The following is a 14,032-nucleotide window of genomic DNA, read 5'->3' as shown; positions in this document are numbered from 1 at the left end:
CTACTAGGGATGCAAAGGCCAGCACACCGGCCTCTTTCGCCTCCTGCACTCCCGGCTCCACACCGACCCCAAAAATCGCGAGTCCCCATCCTGGCTTGACCCTGGATCCCACCACCCTCGACACTGTCCTCGCCACCCCCTTCCAGAACTCCTCCAGCGCCGGGCATGCCCAGAACATATGGGCATGGTTCGCTGGACTCCCCGAGCACCTGACACACCTGTCTTCACCCCCAAAGAACCTACTCATCCTTGTCCCAGTCATGTGGGCCTGGTGCAGCACCTTGAATTGGATGAGGCTAAGCCGCGCACACGAGGAGGAAGAATTAACCCTCTCCAGGGCATCAGCCCATGTCCCGTCTTCGATCTGTTCCCCCAGTTCCCCCTCCCACTTAGCTTTCAGCTCCTCTACTGACGCCTCCTCCGCCTCCTGCATAACCTTGTAGATATCAGATATCTTCCCCTCTCCGACCCAGACCCCCGAAAGCACCCTGTCGCTCACCCCCCTCGCGGGAAGCGAAGGGAATCCCTCCACCTGCCGCCTAGCAAATGCCTTTACCTGCAGATACCTGAACATGTTCCCCGGGGGAGCCCAAATTTCTCCTCCAACTCCCCCAGGCTCGCAAACCTCCCATCAATAAACAGGTCCCTCAGCTGTCTGATGCCCGCTCTGTACCAACCCTGAAATCCCCCATCAATGTTCCCGGGGACGAACCTATGGTTCCCCCTTAACGGAGCCTCCATCGAGCCCCCCACTTCTCCCCTATGTCGCCTCCACTGCCCCCAAATCTTGAGGGTAGCCGCCACCACCGGACTCGTGGTATACCTCGTAGGAGGGAGCGGCCACGGCGCCGTTACCAGGGACCCCAGGCTTGTATCTCCACAGGACGCCCTCTCCATCCGTTTCCATGCTGCCCCCTCCCCCTCCATTACCCACTTGCGCACCATCGACACATTGGCCGCCCAATAATACCTCGAGAGATTGGGTAACGACAGCCCCCCCCCCATCTCTACCCCGCTCCAAGAAGACCCTCTTCACCCTCGGGGTCCCATGCGCCCAAACAAAGCTCATGATGCTGCTCGTAACCCTTCTAAAAAAGGCCCTAGGGATAAAGATGGGCAAACACTGAAAAAGGAACAAGAACCTCGGGAGAACCGTCATTTTGACGGACTGCACTCTACCCGCCAATGATAGCGGCACCATATCCCACCTTTTAAATTCCTCTTCCATCTGCTCCACCAGCCTGGTAAAATTAAGCTTATGGACAGTCCCCCAACTCCTGGCCACCTGCACCCCCAGGTATCTGAAACTCTTCACTGCCCTCTTAAATGGGAGTCTCCCAATTCCCTCCTCCTGATCACCCGGGTGTACTACAAATACCTCACTCTTGCCTAAATTTAACTTATAGCCCGAGAAGCCCCCAAATTCCGCTAACAGCTCCATCACCTCCGGCATTCCCCCTTCTGGATCCGCCACATACAACATCAGGTCGTCCGCATACAGCGATACACGATGTTCCTCCCCACCCCGCACCAGACCCCTCCATCTCCCTGACTCCCTCAACGCCATAGCCAAAGGTTCAATCGCCAGTGCAAAGAGCAAGGGGGACAGGGGGCACCCCTGCCTGGTCACACGGTAGAGCCTAAAGTACTCCGATCTCCTTCCATTTGTAACTACACTCGCCATCGGAGCCGCGTAGAGCAGCCTCACCCATTTGATGAATCCCTCCCTGAATCCGAACCGCTCCAGCACCTCCCACAGGTACCCCCACTCAACTCTATCAAACGCTTTCTCCGCATCCAGCGCCACCACTATCTCCGCCTCCCCCTCCACTGCCGGCATCATAATAACATTTAGCAGTCTCCGCACATTCGTGTTGAGCTGCCGTCCCTTGACAAATCCTGTCTGACCCTCATGTATCACCCCTGGCACACAGTCCTCTATCCTGGTGGCCAGGATCTTCGCCAGCAACTTAGCGTCAACATTGAGGAGCAAGATAGGCCTGCATGATCCACACTGCAAGGGGTCCTTATCCCGCTTTAGGATCAGAGAGATCAGTGCCCGCGACATCGTCGGGGGCAAAGCCCCCCCCTCCCATGCCTCATTGAAAGCTCGCACCAACAGGGGGCCCACCAGATCCGCATACTTTTTATAAAATTCCACCGGGAACCCGTCCGGCCCCGGCGCCTTACCTGACTGCATTTGTCCAATCCCCCTGACTAGCTCCTCCAACTCTATCGGCGCCCCCAGCCCCTCTACCAGCTCCTCTTGAACCCTTGGGAACCGTAGCCTGTTCATGAAGCTCTCCATCCCCCCTCTCCCCATCGGAGGTTCTGACCGGTACAGTTCCTCGTAGAAGTCCCTAAAGACCCCATTTACTTCTGTCCCCTTCTGCACTACATTCCCACCCCTATCCGTCACTCCACCAATTTCCCTAGCCGCATCTCGCCTGCGGAGCTGATGCGCCAACATCCTGCTCGCCTTCTCCCCATACTCATATACCGTGCCCTGCGACCTCCTCCACTGTGTCTCCGCCTTTCTGGTGGTCAACAAGTCAAATTTGGCCTGCAAACTGCGCCGTTCCCCCAGCAACCCCTCCTCCGGTGCCTCCGCGTATCTCCTGTCCACATCCAGGAGTTCTCCCACCAGTCTCTCCCTCTCCTTCCTCTCCCTCCTTTCCCTATGGGCCCGGATGGAGATCAGCTCTCCCCGGATCACTGCTTTCAGAGCCTCCCAGACCATCCCCACCCGAACCTCCCCCGTATCATTGGTATCAAGATACCCCTCAATACTTCCCCGGACCCTCCTACACACCACCTCATCAGCCAGCAGCCCCACATCCAGGCGCCAGAGAGGGCGCTGGTCCCGCGCCAACCCCATCTCCAGATCAACCCAGTGCGGAGCATGGTCTGAGATCGCTATGGCCAAATACTCTGCATCCTGCACCTTCGGGATCAATCCCCTGCTCAGGATGAAAAAGTCTATTCGGGAATAGACCCTATGGACATGGGAGAAAAAGGAATACTCCCGCGCTCTCGGCCTCCCAAACCTCCAGGGATCCAACCCTCCCATCTGGTCCATAAACCCCCTCAGCACTCTGGCCGCCGCCGGTCTCCTACCCGTCCTTGAACTGGACCGGTCCAGTGGGGGATCCAGCACTGTGTTAAAGTCTCCCGCCATGATCAGGCCTCCAGGTCCGGAATGCGGCCCAACAAGCGCCTCATGAAGCCGGCATCATCCCAATTCGGGGCATATACATTAACCAGCACCACCTTCTCTCCCTGCAGCCTACCCTTCACCATAATATATCTGCCCTCCTTGTCCGACACCACCTCAGCCGCCTCGAACGCCACGTTCTTCCCCACCAGGATCGCCACCCCCCGGTTCTTCGCGTCCAATCCTGAGTGAAAAACCTGCCCCACCCACCCCTTCCTCAGACGAACCTGGTCCGCCACCTTCAAGTGGGTCTCCTGGAGCATAGCCACGTCCGCCTTCAGCCCCTTCAGATGAGAAAATACCCTGGTTCTCTTAACCGGCCCATTCAGCCCCCTCACGTTCCAGGTAATCAGCCGAATCAGAGAGCAACCTCCCCCTCTCCCCCGCCGGCTAGCCATAGCTTATCGACTGCTCGCCCCAGGCCAGCTCGCCCCGCCTGACCCGTTCCCCATGGCGATAACGCCTCTCCTCTACCCCCCCCCCCCCCCCGGCCCACGCCAGCTCCTTCCTGGCCATTCCAGCAGCAACCTGGTATCCCCCCCCAACCCCCCAGGCTAGGACCCCACCTAGCCGCGACGCACCCTCCATGGTACTTCCGTGAGTCAGCTGACTTCTGCTGACCCGGCAGCTCCTGCCAAAACCCATCTCCTCCCGGCATGGGGTCATCCCCCTCTTGCCACACCTCCTTGGCACCGCTTCAGCGCGGGAAAGAAAACCAGTAGAGGCCACGCCCCCACCTCCAGCTCCGCCCCCCCTGCCCCGCAGCGCGGACAACCAGAGGAAAGCCCGCGCTTTCACACTGCCACACCCCACCCTTCCGACGCAGGTCCTCAAAATCCAGTTTCACCCCAACCCCCGGCCCCGTACAGAAGAGAACATATAAAGCACATACTCCCAACATTCCCCACATACCCCACACCCATACCCAACAGACAAACCCACCCGGAAACAGAGCAAAAAGAGAAGCAGCATAAAAAAAACACATGTCAAAATTGAAGAACAGCCACAGCGAAAACAGCAACGGCCATAGTGTGTCCCCAGATCCTAGTTCGAGTCCAGTTTCTCCGCCTGTACAAAGGCCCACGCCTCCTCCGGGGACTCGAAGTAGTGATGCCGGTCCTTATATGTCACCCACAGACGCGCAGGCTGCAGCATTCCAAATCTGACCTGCTTGGCATGCAGCACCGCCTTCGTCCGGTTGAACCCGGCCCTCCGCTTTGCCACCTCCGCACTTCAGTTCTGGTAGATTCGTACTACCGAATTCTCCCACTTGCTGCTCCTCTCTTTCTTGGCCCAGCACAGCACACACTCCCGGTCACTAAATCGATGGAACCGCACCAGCACCGCCCGCGGGGGTTCATTTGCCTTAGGCCTCCTGGCCAGCACTCAAGCTCCAGGGGCAAATGGAAGGACCCCGCTCCCATCAACGAGCTCAACATCGTGGTCACGTACCACGGGAGATCCGACCCCTCCAGCCCCTCCGCCAGGCCCAGGATCCTCAAATTCTTTCGCCTCGTGCGAACGTCCAGCTCCTCCAAGCGGTCTTGCCACTTTTTGTGAAGTGCCTCGTGCAACTCCACTTTCCCCACGAGGACCACGGCCTCCTCCTCCCGCTCAGCGGCCTGCTGCTGCAACTCCCGGATAGACACCTCCTGGGCCGCCTGAGCTCCAAGCAGCTTGTTGGTAGTCGCATTCAGTGAGTCCAGCAACTCAGCCTTCAGCTCCGCAAAACAGCGCAGAAGAGCAGCTTGCTGCTCCTGCGCCCACTTCCACCAGTCCTCAGGTGTTCCGCCGGCCGCCATTTTGTCCTTCTTCCCCCGCTTTTCTTGTGGAGCTGCTGCAGCCTTTTCCTTTGCCCCACTCCGGGTGAGCACCATACATTATGGGGAATGCTCCTCTTGACACCTTCCCCCACCGGGATTCGTCGAGACAGCGCCGTTTGGGGCCCTCAAATCGGCCCAAAAGTCCTTAAGTAGCGGGAGCTGCACTGCAAAGCCGGTTTTCTGACCGCTCCACTCCTAGTCCAGGCCATCCACCAGTGGAGAATCTGAGAAGGAGTGTTCCCACACGGGGAAAATTCCAAACAGCACCACTACGAGCCCTTAAAAGAGCCCCAAAGTCCGAAAATAGTGGGAGCCACTGAACGTGCGGCTCAGCTCCGCATCACCGCTACCGGAAGTCCGTCTCCGCTTCTTCAATGGCCTTGGTGAGATCTTTTCACAGTTCTTCCCTCTGCTGCTAGAATTCAGCTTTCATAAAGGCCCTCAGGTCAGCTTGAGACCTATAAGCTGGCCCTTCCCCCGCTAGCATGCTTGTAGAGGCTTTTGTTTGTTGCTGTTCAGACAAATCTTGCACTGTTTCTGAAGGTCTGATAACCAAGAAACATCCTATTCCTGGGGGAAAATACTCCTTGAACATTCACCCACGCCTTTTCATCGAAATTCCAACCCGTGCTGCCCAAAAAAGAGCTCTTTTCTGCAACCTTAGGCAGGAGCTGCCTCATGTGTGCTCACTCACTTCATGATGCACACCGGAAGTGGAGCAGGTGAAATCTAAGGGGGTCTTGAGTTTCAGTTGATGAATGAGACTTCTAGATAAGCCAAGCTTTAGACCTTAACCACACCTCTTCTATAAAAACTTATCAGTCCAAGCAGCTATATGCTTAGTCATTTTGCAATAATTTACAATGATAAGTCACATTTGATCAGAAGAGTGATGCTGCAACTTTAGATTTATTTGTAAGAATCGAGTGATGTTGTGGAAAAAGTGTGCAATTAGGCAAATAACGTGAACAACATTGTTGCTCAAGTTAGATAAAACTCTTTTTAAAAAGATAATATTTAGTCCATGTTTGTTTTGCCCTGGTATAGGCTGCTGTCAAAAATAACTAAGTACTTCATAGCAAACTGGAACATTTTTTAATAATGTTATTTTTCTTTTGTCTTAGGTGTCAGAGTTTCTAACAAAAGTACCCATAGTGAGAGGATTTTTGTGCTTGAGTTTCGTCCAGATTCAGATACACAATTTGTTTCTGTGGGGATAAAACATATAAAATTTTGGACTTTGGCTGGTGGAGCATTACTTTCCAAGAAAGGGAGCATTGGAACGGTGAACGACGCAAGGATGCAAACCATGCTATCCGTTGCCTATGGTGCAGTAAGTAGTGTTTAAAAATGCTATAAGAAACAAATGAACTTGAATACCAGAAAACTAAGCATTATATTTTTGTTAATCACGTGTTTCTAATCTAAGACTCGTCCTGCAATAAAACTTGAACAGGAGTACAGATGTCCCTTTTTTTTTTAATGTTTTTTATTATCAATAGCATTAGAAATCTGTATGATATCAAAATTCTTATGTCTATAAGTATCTCCTATCAAAAAACCTTACTTCCTTTTTCCGCTTTTGTATATTATCTTCTTTCATTGTAAATTCCTGCTTCTCTTGTGTTAAGAATATTTATGACATCATTAATGTTTCTTTTAATAAACAATTTTAATGAGGTATTTTTTGGCATTGTAAACAGTAGAATTACAGAACGAGAAAATAAAAGGACTGTACAATAAACAAAGTACATAGTGCAATTGCCGTAGCCCGTCCCACCCAGATCTGCCTAATTGTCCCCTATACCACATTCCCGTAACCAACCCCCCCCAGCTGACGATTAGTTCTCTGCAAAGAAGTCAATGAATGGGCGAACCCTAACAACGACCCTCTCAAGGCGAACTTGATTTTCTCCAAGCCCAGGAAACTCGCCATGTCTGACAGCCAGGCTTCCGACTTTGGGGGCTTTGAGTCCCTCCAAGCTAGAAGTATCTGTCTCTGGGCTACCAGGGAAGCAAAGGCCAAAACGACGGCCTCTTTTTCCCCCTGGACTTCCGGGGCCACTGAAACACCAAAAATCGCCACCTCTGGACTCATTGCCACCCTTGTGTTCAATACGCTAGACATGACGTCCTCAAACCCCTGCCAGTATCTCCTAAGTTTGGGACACGCCCAAAACATGTGGACATGGTCTGCCGGTTCTCTCAGACACTTTACACATCTGTCCTCTACGCCGAAGAATCTGCTCGTCCGGGACACTGTCATGTGGGCCCGGTGGACGACCTTAAATTGGATCAGGCTGAGCCTGGCACATGTTGCAGTCCCATTAACCCTGCTGAGCACGTCAGCCCACAGGCCTTCCTCAATCTCCCCTCCCAACTCCTCCCATTTATGCCTCAGCTCCTCGGTCTGCATCTCCTCCGCACCCAAGAGCTCCTTGTAAATATCCAAGACACTTCCCTCCTTCACCCATCCTCTAGACACTACCCTATCTTGGATCCCCCTTAGTGGCAAGAGTGGAAAAGATGGCACCTGCCTGCGCAAACAGTGCCGCACCTGAATATACCGAAATTCATTCCCCCTCATCAACCTAAACTTGGCCTCCAGCGCCATCAAGGTAGGGAATCTCCCTTCCAGAAACAAATCTCCCATCCGCTCAATCCCCGCCCTCTGCCATACCCGAAACCCCCCGTCCAACCTCCCCGGGGAAAACCAATGGTTGTCACATATCGGGGACCAAACCATTGCTCCCACGTGCCTCCTCCACTGTCCCCAGATCCAAAGGGCCGCCACCACTACCGGACTGGTGGTGAAGCGCGCCCAAACTGGTACCTCTACATGAGGCTGCCTCAACCGGTTCCCAAGCCGACCCCCCCCCCCCGGTTCCGCTCGAGCATCACCCTCTTCACTCGCGGGGACTTGTCCGCCCATACAAAGCCCAAAATGATCTTGCTTACCCTCTTAAAAAAGGAACGTAGAATGAAAATGGGAAGACACTGGAACACAAATAAGAATCTCAGGAGGACTGTCATTTTAACTGACTGTACTCTCCCAGCTAATGACATCGGGAGCTCATCCCACTTCCAGAACTCCCCTCGCATCTGATCTACCAGCCGGGACAGGCTCAGCTGATGTAGTTGACCCCAATCCCGCGCCACTTGTATTCACAGGTACCTGAAACTGTCCCCAACTAACCGGAACGGCAGCTCCCTCAGCCGGTCCCCTTGGCCCCTCTCCTGAACTACAAACATTTCACTTTTTGTCATATTCAATTTGTACCCCGAAAACCGGCCGAATTCCTCCAGGGTTGCCATGATTTCGTCCATTCCTGCCATCGGGTCTGAAACATACAAGAGCAGGTCATCTGCATACAATGAAACTCTATGCTCCACCCCCCACCGAGCCAGCCCCTTCCAACCCTCTGAAGCCCTCAGAGCAATTGCCAGCGGCTCTATAGCTAGCGCAAGCAGCAGTGGAGAGAGGGGGCACCCCTGTCTCGTCCCGCGGTGCAGTCTAAGATAGTTGGAAGTCATCCTGTTTGTCCTCACACTCGCCTCCAAGGCCTGATATAGCAGCCTGACCCAGTCGATGAAACCCACCCCAAATCCAAGCCGTCTCAGCACCTCCCATAAGTAGTCCCACTCTACCCGGTCAAATGCCTTCTCCGCGTCCATTGCCACCACTACCTCCACCTCCTTTCCCTCTGGGGGCATCATGATTACATTGAGCAATCATCTTGTATTCGCCACCAGTTGCCTACCTTTAACGAACCCTGTTTGGTCCTCCCTAATAACACTTGGCACACAATCCTCAATCCTAGTGGCCGAAAGCTTTGCCAGCAGTTTAGCATCCATGTTAAGAAGGGAGATCGGCCTATAAGACCCACACGACTCCGGGTTCTTGTCCCGTTTTAAAATCAAGGAGATGGTAGCCTGCGACATCGTCTGGGGCAGCACCCGTCTGTCCCTTGCCTCATTAAAAACCTTGACCAGCAGCGGCCCCAATATCCCGGACAACTTTATATAAAATTCTACCGGGTACCCATCCGGCCCCGGGGCTTTACCTGACTGCATGGCCTTTAAGCCCTCAAATATCTCCTCAGCTCTGATCGGGGCGCCCTGCCCTTCCAGTAGCTCCCTGCCCACTTTTGGGAATGTCAGGCCGTCTAAGAAGCGTCTCATCTCCTCAGGCCCCACAGGGGGCTCCGAGCTATAGAGTTTGCTATAAAAGTCCTTGAAAGCTCTGTTCACACCCGCCGCATCCCCTACCAAGTTACTGCTTCCATCCACAACTTTACCTATTTCCCTAGCCGCCTCCCTCTTTCTGAGCTGCTGAGCCAGCATCCTACTGGCCTTCTCTCCATGTTCATTTACCGCACCCCTTGCCTTTCTGAGCTGCTCCACTGCCTTACCCATGGACACCACCCGAAACTCCGCCTGCAGCCTCCTCTGTTCCCTAAAGAGCTCCGCACTCGGGGTCCCCGCATACCTCCTGTCAATCTGCAGGATCTCCGCTAAGTCGGTCCGTTTCTGCCCTGTCCGTCTTATCCCTGTGAGCCCGGATTGAAATCAGCTCCCCTCTCACCACTGCCTTAAGCGCCTCGCACACCACCGCTGCTGAGACTTCCCCTACATCGTTTTGTATACACTTTCCTCACGCTCTCGCACAACCCTTCGTCCACCAGCAGTCCCACATCCAGCCTCCACTGCGGGCGCTGGAAGCTCTCTTCACTCACCTGAAGCTCAACCTAATGCGGGGCATAGTCGAAGATGGTAATTGCCGAATACTGCGCATCCACCACCCCTGTCAGTAGATCCCTACTCCGTATTAAAAAATCGATCCAGGAGGAGACCCTATGGACGTGCAAGAAAAAGAACTCCTTCCCGGTCGTCTTTCTAAACCTCCACGGGTCGATACCCCCCCATCTGCTCCATGAACTCCCTCAGCTATTTTCCCATTGCTGACACTCTGCCCGTTCATGAGCACGACCGGTCCAGGCCTGGATCCATAACTGTATTGAAGTCACCTCCCATAACCAGCTTGTGGGAATCCAGGTCGGGTATCTTCCCCAGCACCCTCTTTATGAAATCCACATCATCCCAGTTGGGCGTATATATGTTGACCAGGAACACCTTCCTCCCTTCCAGCTTACCGCTAACCATAACGTAGCAACCTCCCCCATCTGAAACAATATTCCCCACCCGGTCTTGGTATCTAGCCCTGAGTGGAATACCTGACTAACCCAGCTCTTCCTCAACCTAATCTGGTCTGCTACCTTCAGATGCATCTCCTGCAACATTATCACGTCCGCCTTTAAAGCCCTCAGATGCATGAACACTTTTGCCCTCTTCAGTGGCCCCATTTAGCTCTCTAACATTCCATGTGACCAGCCTAGTTGGGGGGCACCGTGCCCCTCCCCCCGCCGGTCAGCCATCCCTTTCCTGGGCCTGCCCCCAGCCCCTGCCCCGTGACAACATCATTAATGTTAACTGGGGAAGCAGATTTGGTTGGGATGTAGAAGTTTTTTTGCAGTACAGGCTGTGAAGTATACATAAGCATAAGTATGTGAGGGTGTACTGGACTACAAGAATTTCAGCCATAGCATTATATAAAAATGAGGATAGAATTTATGACTTTAAAATATGGGTTAAATGATATCAGCATACCTGGAACTAGATTTTCTGTAGGTTTCAGAATTCTGCCATCAGATTTAAATGTGGGTCCCACTCCCAGCGCTACAAGTCAATCAGAGGCCAGTAGTTCTTCTGTATTGAGCAGAGCCATTGGGACGGTGGTGGCTTATGCCAGTACTGCACCCATCCGAGGCCTCGAATCACGGAGGAATTCAGGTACAGGTAAGTGATAGAAGGAAGCAGGAAGGAGAGTCGCGGGGGTGGGAATTGGGTAATGGGTGGACGGCCCCAAAGGCCGGGGTGGCCATCAGCCCCCTCTCTGGTGCTGAATCCCTCAATCAGACGCTGATTGTTTTTTAATGAAGGACCCCACCATCAGGGACCCGCATGCAAACACATCAGAATTTGCTTGTTGTAATCCCTGCATGGAAAGTCCTATAGTTTCTCAGGAAGACCAAGAGGTCCTCATTTCCACTCAAAAAAGATTAGAAGGAAGGCTAATTCCTGGAAGCGGGGGGATTTGGCTGTTGTGCACAAGATGTCTTCTGATCTCACGTGTGATCAAGGTCAACAAATGCATCTTCATATAACATCTCCTATCCAGCCCACCACCAAACTCTCACACTGCTCAGTGCACCCCAGATCTATTACTCACCCTTTAGCAGCCTCTGCTCAGGCTCAGGCTGAAATTCGTGTTGTCCATTACACCCTCACATACATACCAGCTTCTGCTGATTCCACGTACTTCCAGTTATTTAGCTATGTCCGGCATATCACCAAACGGGGTGGGGAGGTGTGGCGGGGGGAGACGACATCTGCATCTCTTGAGGCCAACAGAGCAGGTGGTTCTCCTCATCATGGAACCAGCTACGGTCACTGAAAACATTGACAATGAAAATATTCCTGCCTTATGTTTCCTCTCAACTCCCAGTTCATGCTCAGTCTGCTATCTGGCATTATGAACCAGCTGCAGATGATATAACTATAGGCCTCATGCTTTCCTCTCCACACAATCCTTTCCTTCACCTCCGTTCTTTCTCTTTCTAATTTTCTAATTTCAGACACCAGAGAACTGCCTGCCTAGCCACAGCACATTCAGAAGGAAGAGACAGAGCAACAGCACTGCACTTATGAAAAGACCCCTTCACTTGGTCTGACATTTATAATCACCAGCTCAAATACTGGTACTGCACACAGCTTAGAAGCAATTATGGAGTTGTGATCTGCTTGTGTTGAGACACTGGGCACAGGTTGACTGCAGCCAGGCCAGAGGGAAATATTGGTTTGTGTATCAGCCCACTGGAAGATGAGATTACAGATGGGGTCTACTTCAAAGGACTTGATGGGGCAGCATACAGGAGAACGCTGATGAGGTTGCACACCGAGATGTTAGGTACCTTTGCTAGTCTGCCAAACAGCCTCCTGTCACTGCAAGGAGCATGGAGGAATCTAGCTCTAACTTGGCAGGGGGGTCACACAAAGCTGCCGTCTTTGCAACGTCTGTTCCATCTTCCTTCTGCTGACTCAGAGGCATAGCAACTACCACATGTTTGTTGTAGCCGTTTTGTGGGAAGATCACCAAATCCTGCCCTCCATTCCGGTATGCAGGACCATTTGATGACAAATCCCAGAACTCATCACAATAACTCCAAAAACGTTCTACAGTTTTGACAGAAACTGTACATTAGCAGAAGTTATCCTAAATTATCTTACCTGCAAGACGGTGGCCAGTGCTTTAAATAACCCAAATGCTAAATCCCTCCTGCAACTGAACACAATTTGTTTGGTGAATGTCAAGCAGATATGTTGAATGGATCTACATAAGCCAAGTTTGTGAAATCTGTCATCATGACAGTACAAGTTCAGAGGTTTCTGGTGCATGTACATCTGAACACTTTTCCGAGCATGGGGAATTATACTAGAAGTGGTTGCAGGACATAAGAACATAGAGCAGTAGATGACTCAGTCCCTTAATCCTGCTCGCCATTCGGTAAGATCATGGCTGATTGGATTGTAACCTCAACCTCAAGTTCCTGCCTACTCTCAATATCCTTTCACCCCCTTGTTAATGAAGAATCTATCTAGCTCTGCCTTAAAAATATTCAAAGACTCTTCTTTCACTGCCTCTGAAGAAGAGAATTCCAAAGATTCACGACCCTCAGAAAAAAACTCTCCTCATCTCTGTCCTAAATGAGGAACCCGTTATTTTTAAGCAGTGATTCCCCCAATTTTAAACAGTGACCCTCAGTTCTAGATTCTCCCGCACAAGAGGAAACATCTTCTCCACATTCACCCTGTCAAGACCCCCTCCTAAAGGTATCAATCAAGTTGCCTTTTACTCTTCTAAATTCCAAAGGATACAACCCACCCATTCCTGGTATTAGTCTAGTAAACCTCTGAACTGCTTCTAATGCATTTTATATCTTTCCTTAAATAAGCAGACCATCACTGTACACAATACTCCAGATGTGGTATCACTAATGCCTTGTATAACTGAAACATAACCTCCCTACTTTTGTAATCAATTCTGCTCACAACAACTGATAACATTCTTCCTCATTACTTGCTGTGCCTGTGTATTAGCCTTTTCTGATTCATACACTAGACACACAGACCCCTCTGAAACTCACAGCTGTGCAATCTCTCACTATTTAGATAATAAGCTTCTTTTTTATTCCTCCTGCCAAAATGAAAAATTTCAATTTGCCCACATTATACTTCGACAGATCTTTGCCCATTCATTTAGCCTATATATGTCCCTTTGTAGCCTCCATACATCCTCGTCACAATCTACTTTCCTACCCGTCTTTGTGCCGTCAGCAATTTTAATGACCATACCTTTAATCCCTTCATCCAAGTCATTTATATAAATTCTAAAAAGTTGAAGCCCAGCAATGATCCCTGTGGCACACCACTTGTCACATCCTGCCAACCAAAGACCCATTTATGCCAACTATTTCCTGTTAGCTAGCCAATCTTTTGTCCATGCCAACATGTTAGGCTCAGCACCATGAGCTTTTATTTCCCATAATAATCTTTGATGTGGCACCTTATCAAATGTTTTCTGGAAATCTAGGTACAGTACGTCCACCAATTCCTCTTTATCCACAGCAAATGTGATTCCTTCAACAAACTCCAATAAATTGGTTAAACATGATTTCCCTTTCACAAAATAAGGTTGACTCTGCCTGATTGCTTTGAATTTTTCTAAGTGCCGGGCTATATCATCTTTAATAATGGCTGTTAACATTTTCCCTATGACAGATGTTAAGCTAACTGGCCTATAGTTTCATGCTTTCTGTCTCCTCTCTTTTTCAACAAAGGAGTTACAGTCACTATTTCTAACCTCATGAAACTTTTC

At 51.3% G+C, this 14,032-nt stretch overlaps 1 protein-coding gene across 8 annotated transcripts in view; it reads left to right on the top strand.

Annotated features, from left to right (window-relative positions):
• The window catches only part of LOC119972713 (echinoderm microtubule-associated protein-like 6), a 528,500-nt gene that overhangs the window by 401,256 nt on the left and 113,212 nt on the right, over positions 1-14,032 (top strand). For all 8 annotated transcript variants that reach the window (XM_038809940.1, XM_038809924.1, XM_038809915.1 and 5 more), the window contains one exon: positions 6,162-6,370. In XM_038809940.1, the coding sequence (XP_038665868.1) occupies positions 6,162-6,370 (209 nt within the window). The remainder of the gene's footprint in view (positions 1-6,161; positions 6,371-14,032) is intronic.

The sequence above is a fragment of the Scyliorhinus canicula genome, chromosome 1 (assembly GCF_902713615.1).
Source record: "Scyliorhinus canicula chromosome 1, sScyCan1.1, whole genome shotgun sequence".
NCBI classification, from domain to species: Eukaryota; Metazoa; Chordata; class Chondrichthyes; order Carcharhiniformes; family Scyliorhinidae; genus Scyliorhinus; species Scyliorhinus canicula.
Note: the sequence above shows the minus strand (reverse complement) of the source record. Positions and strands in the feature narration are given on the sequence as shown.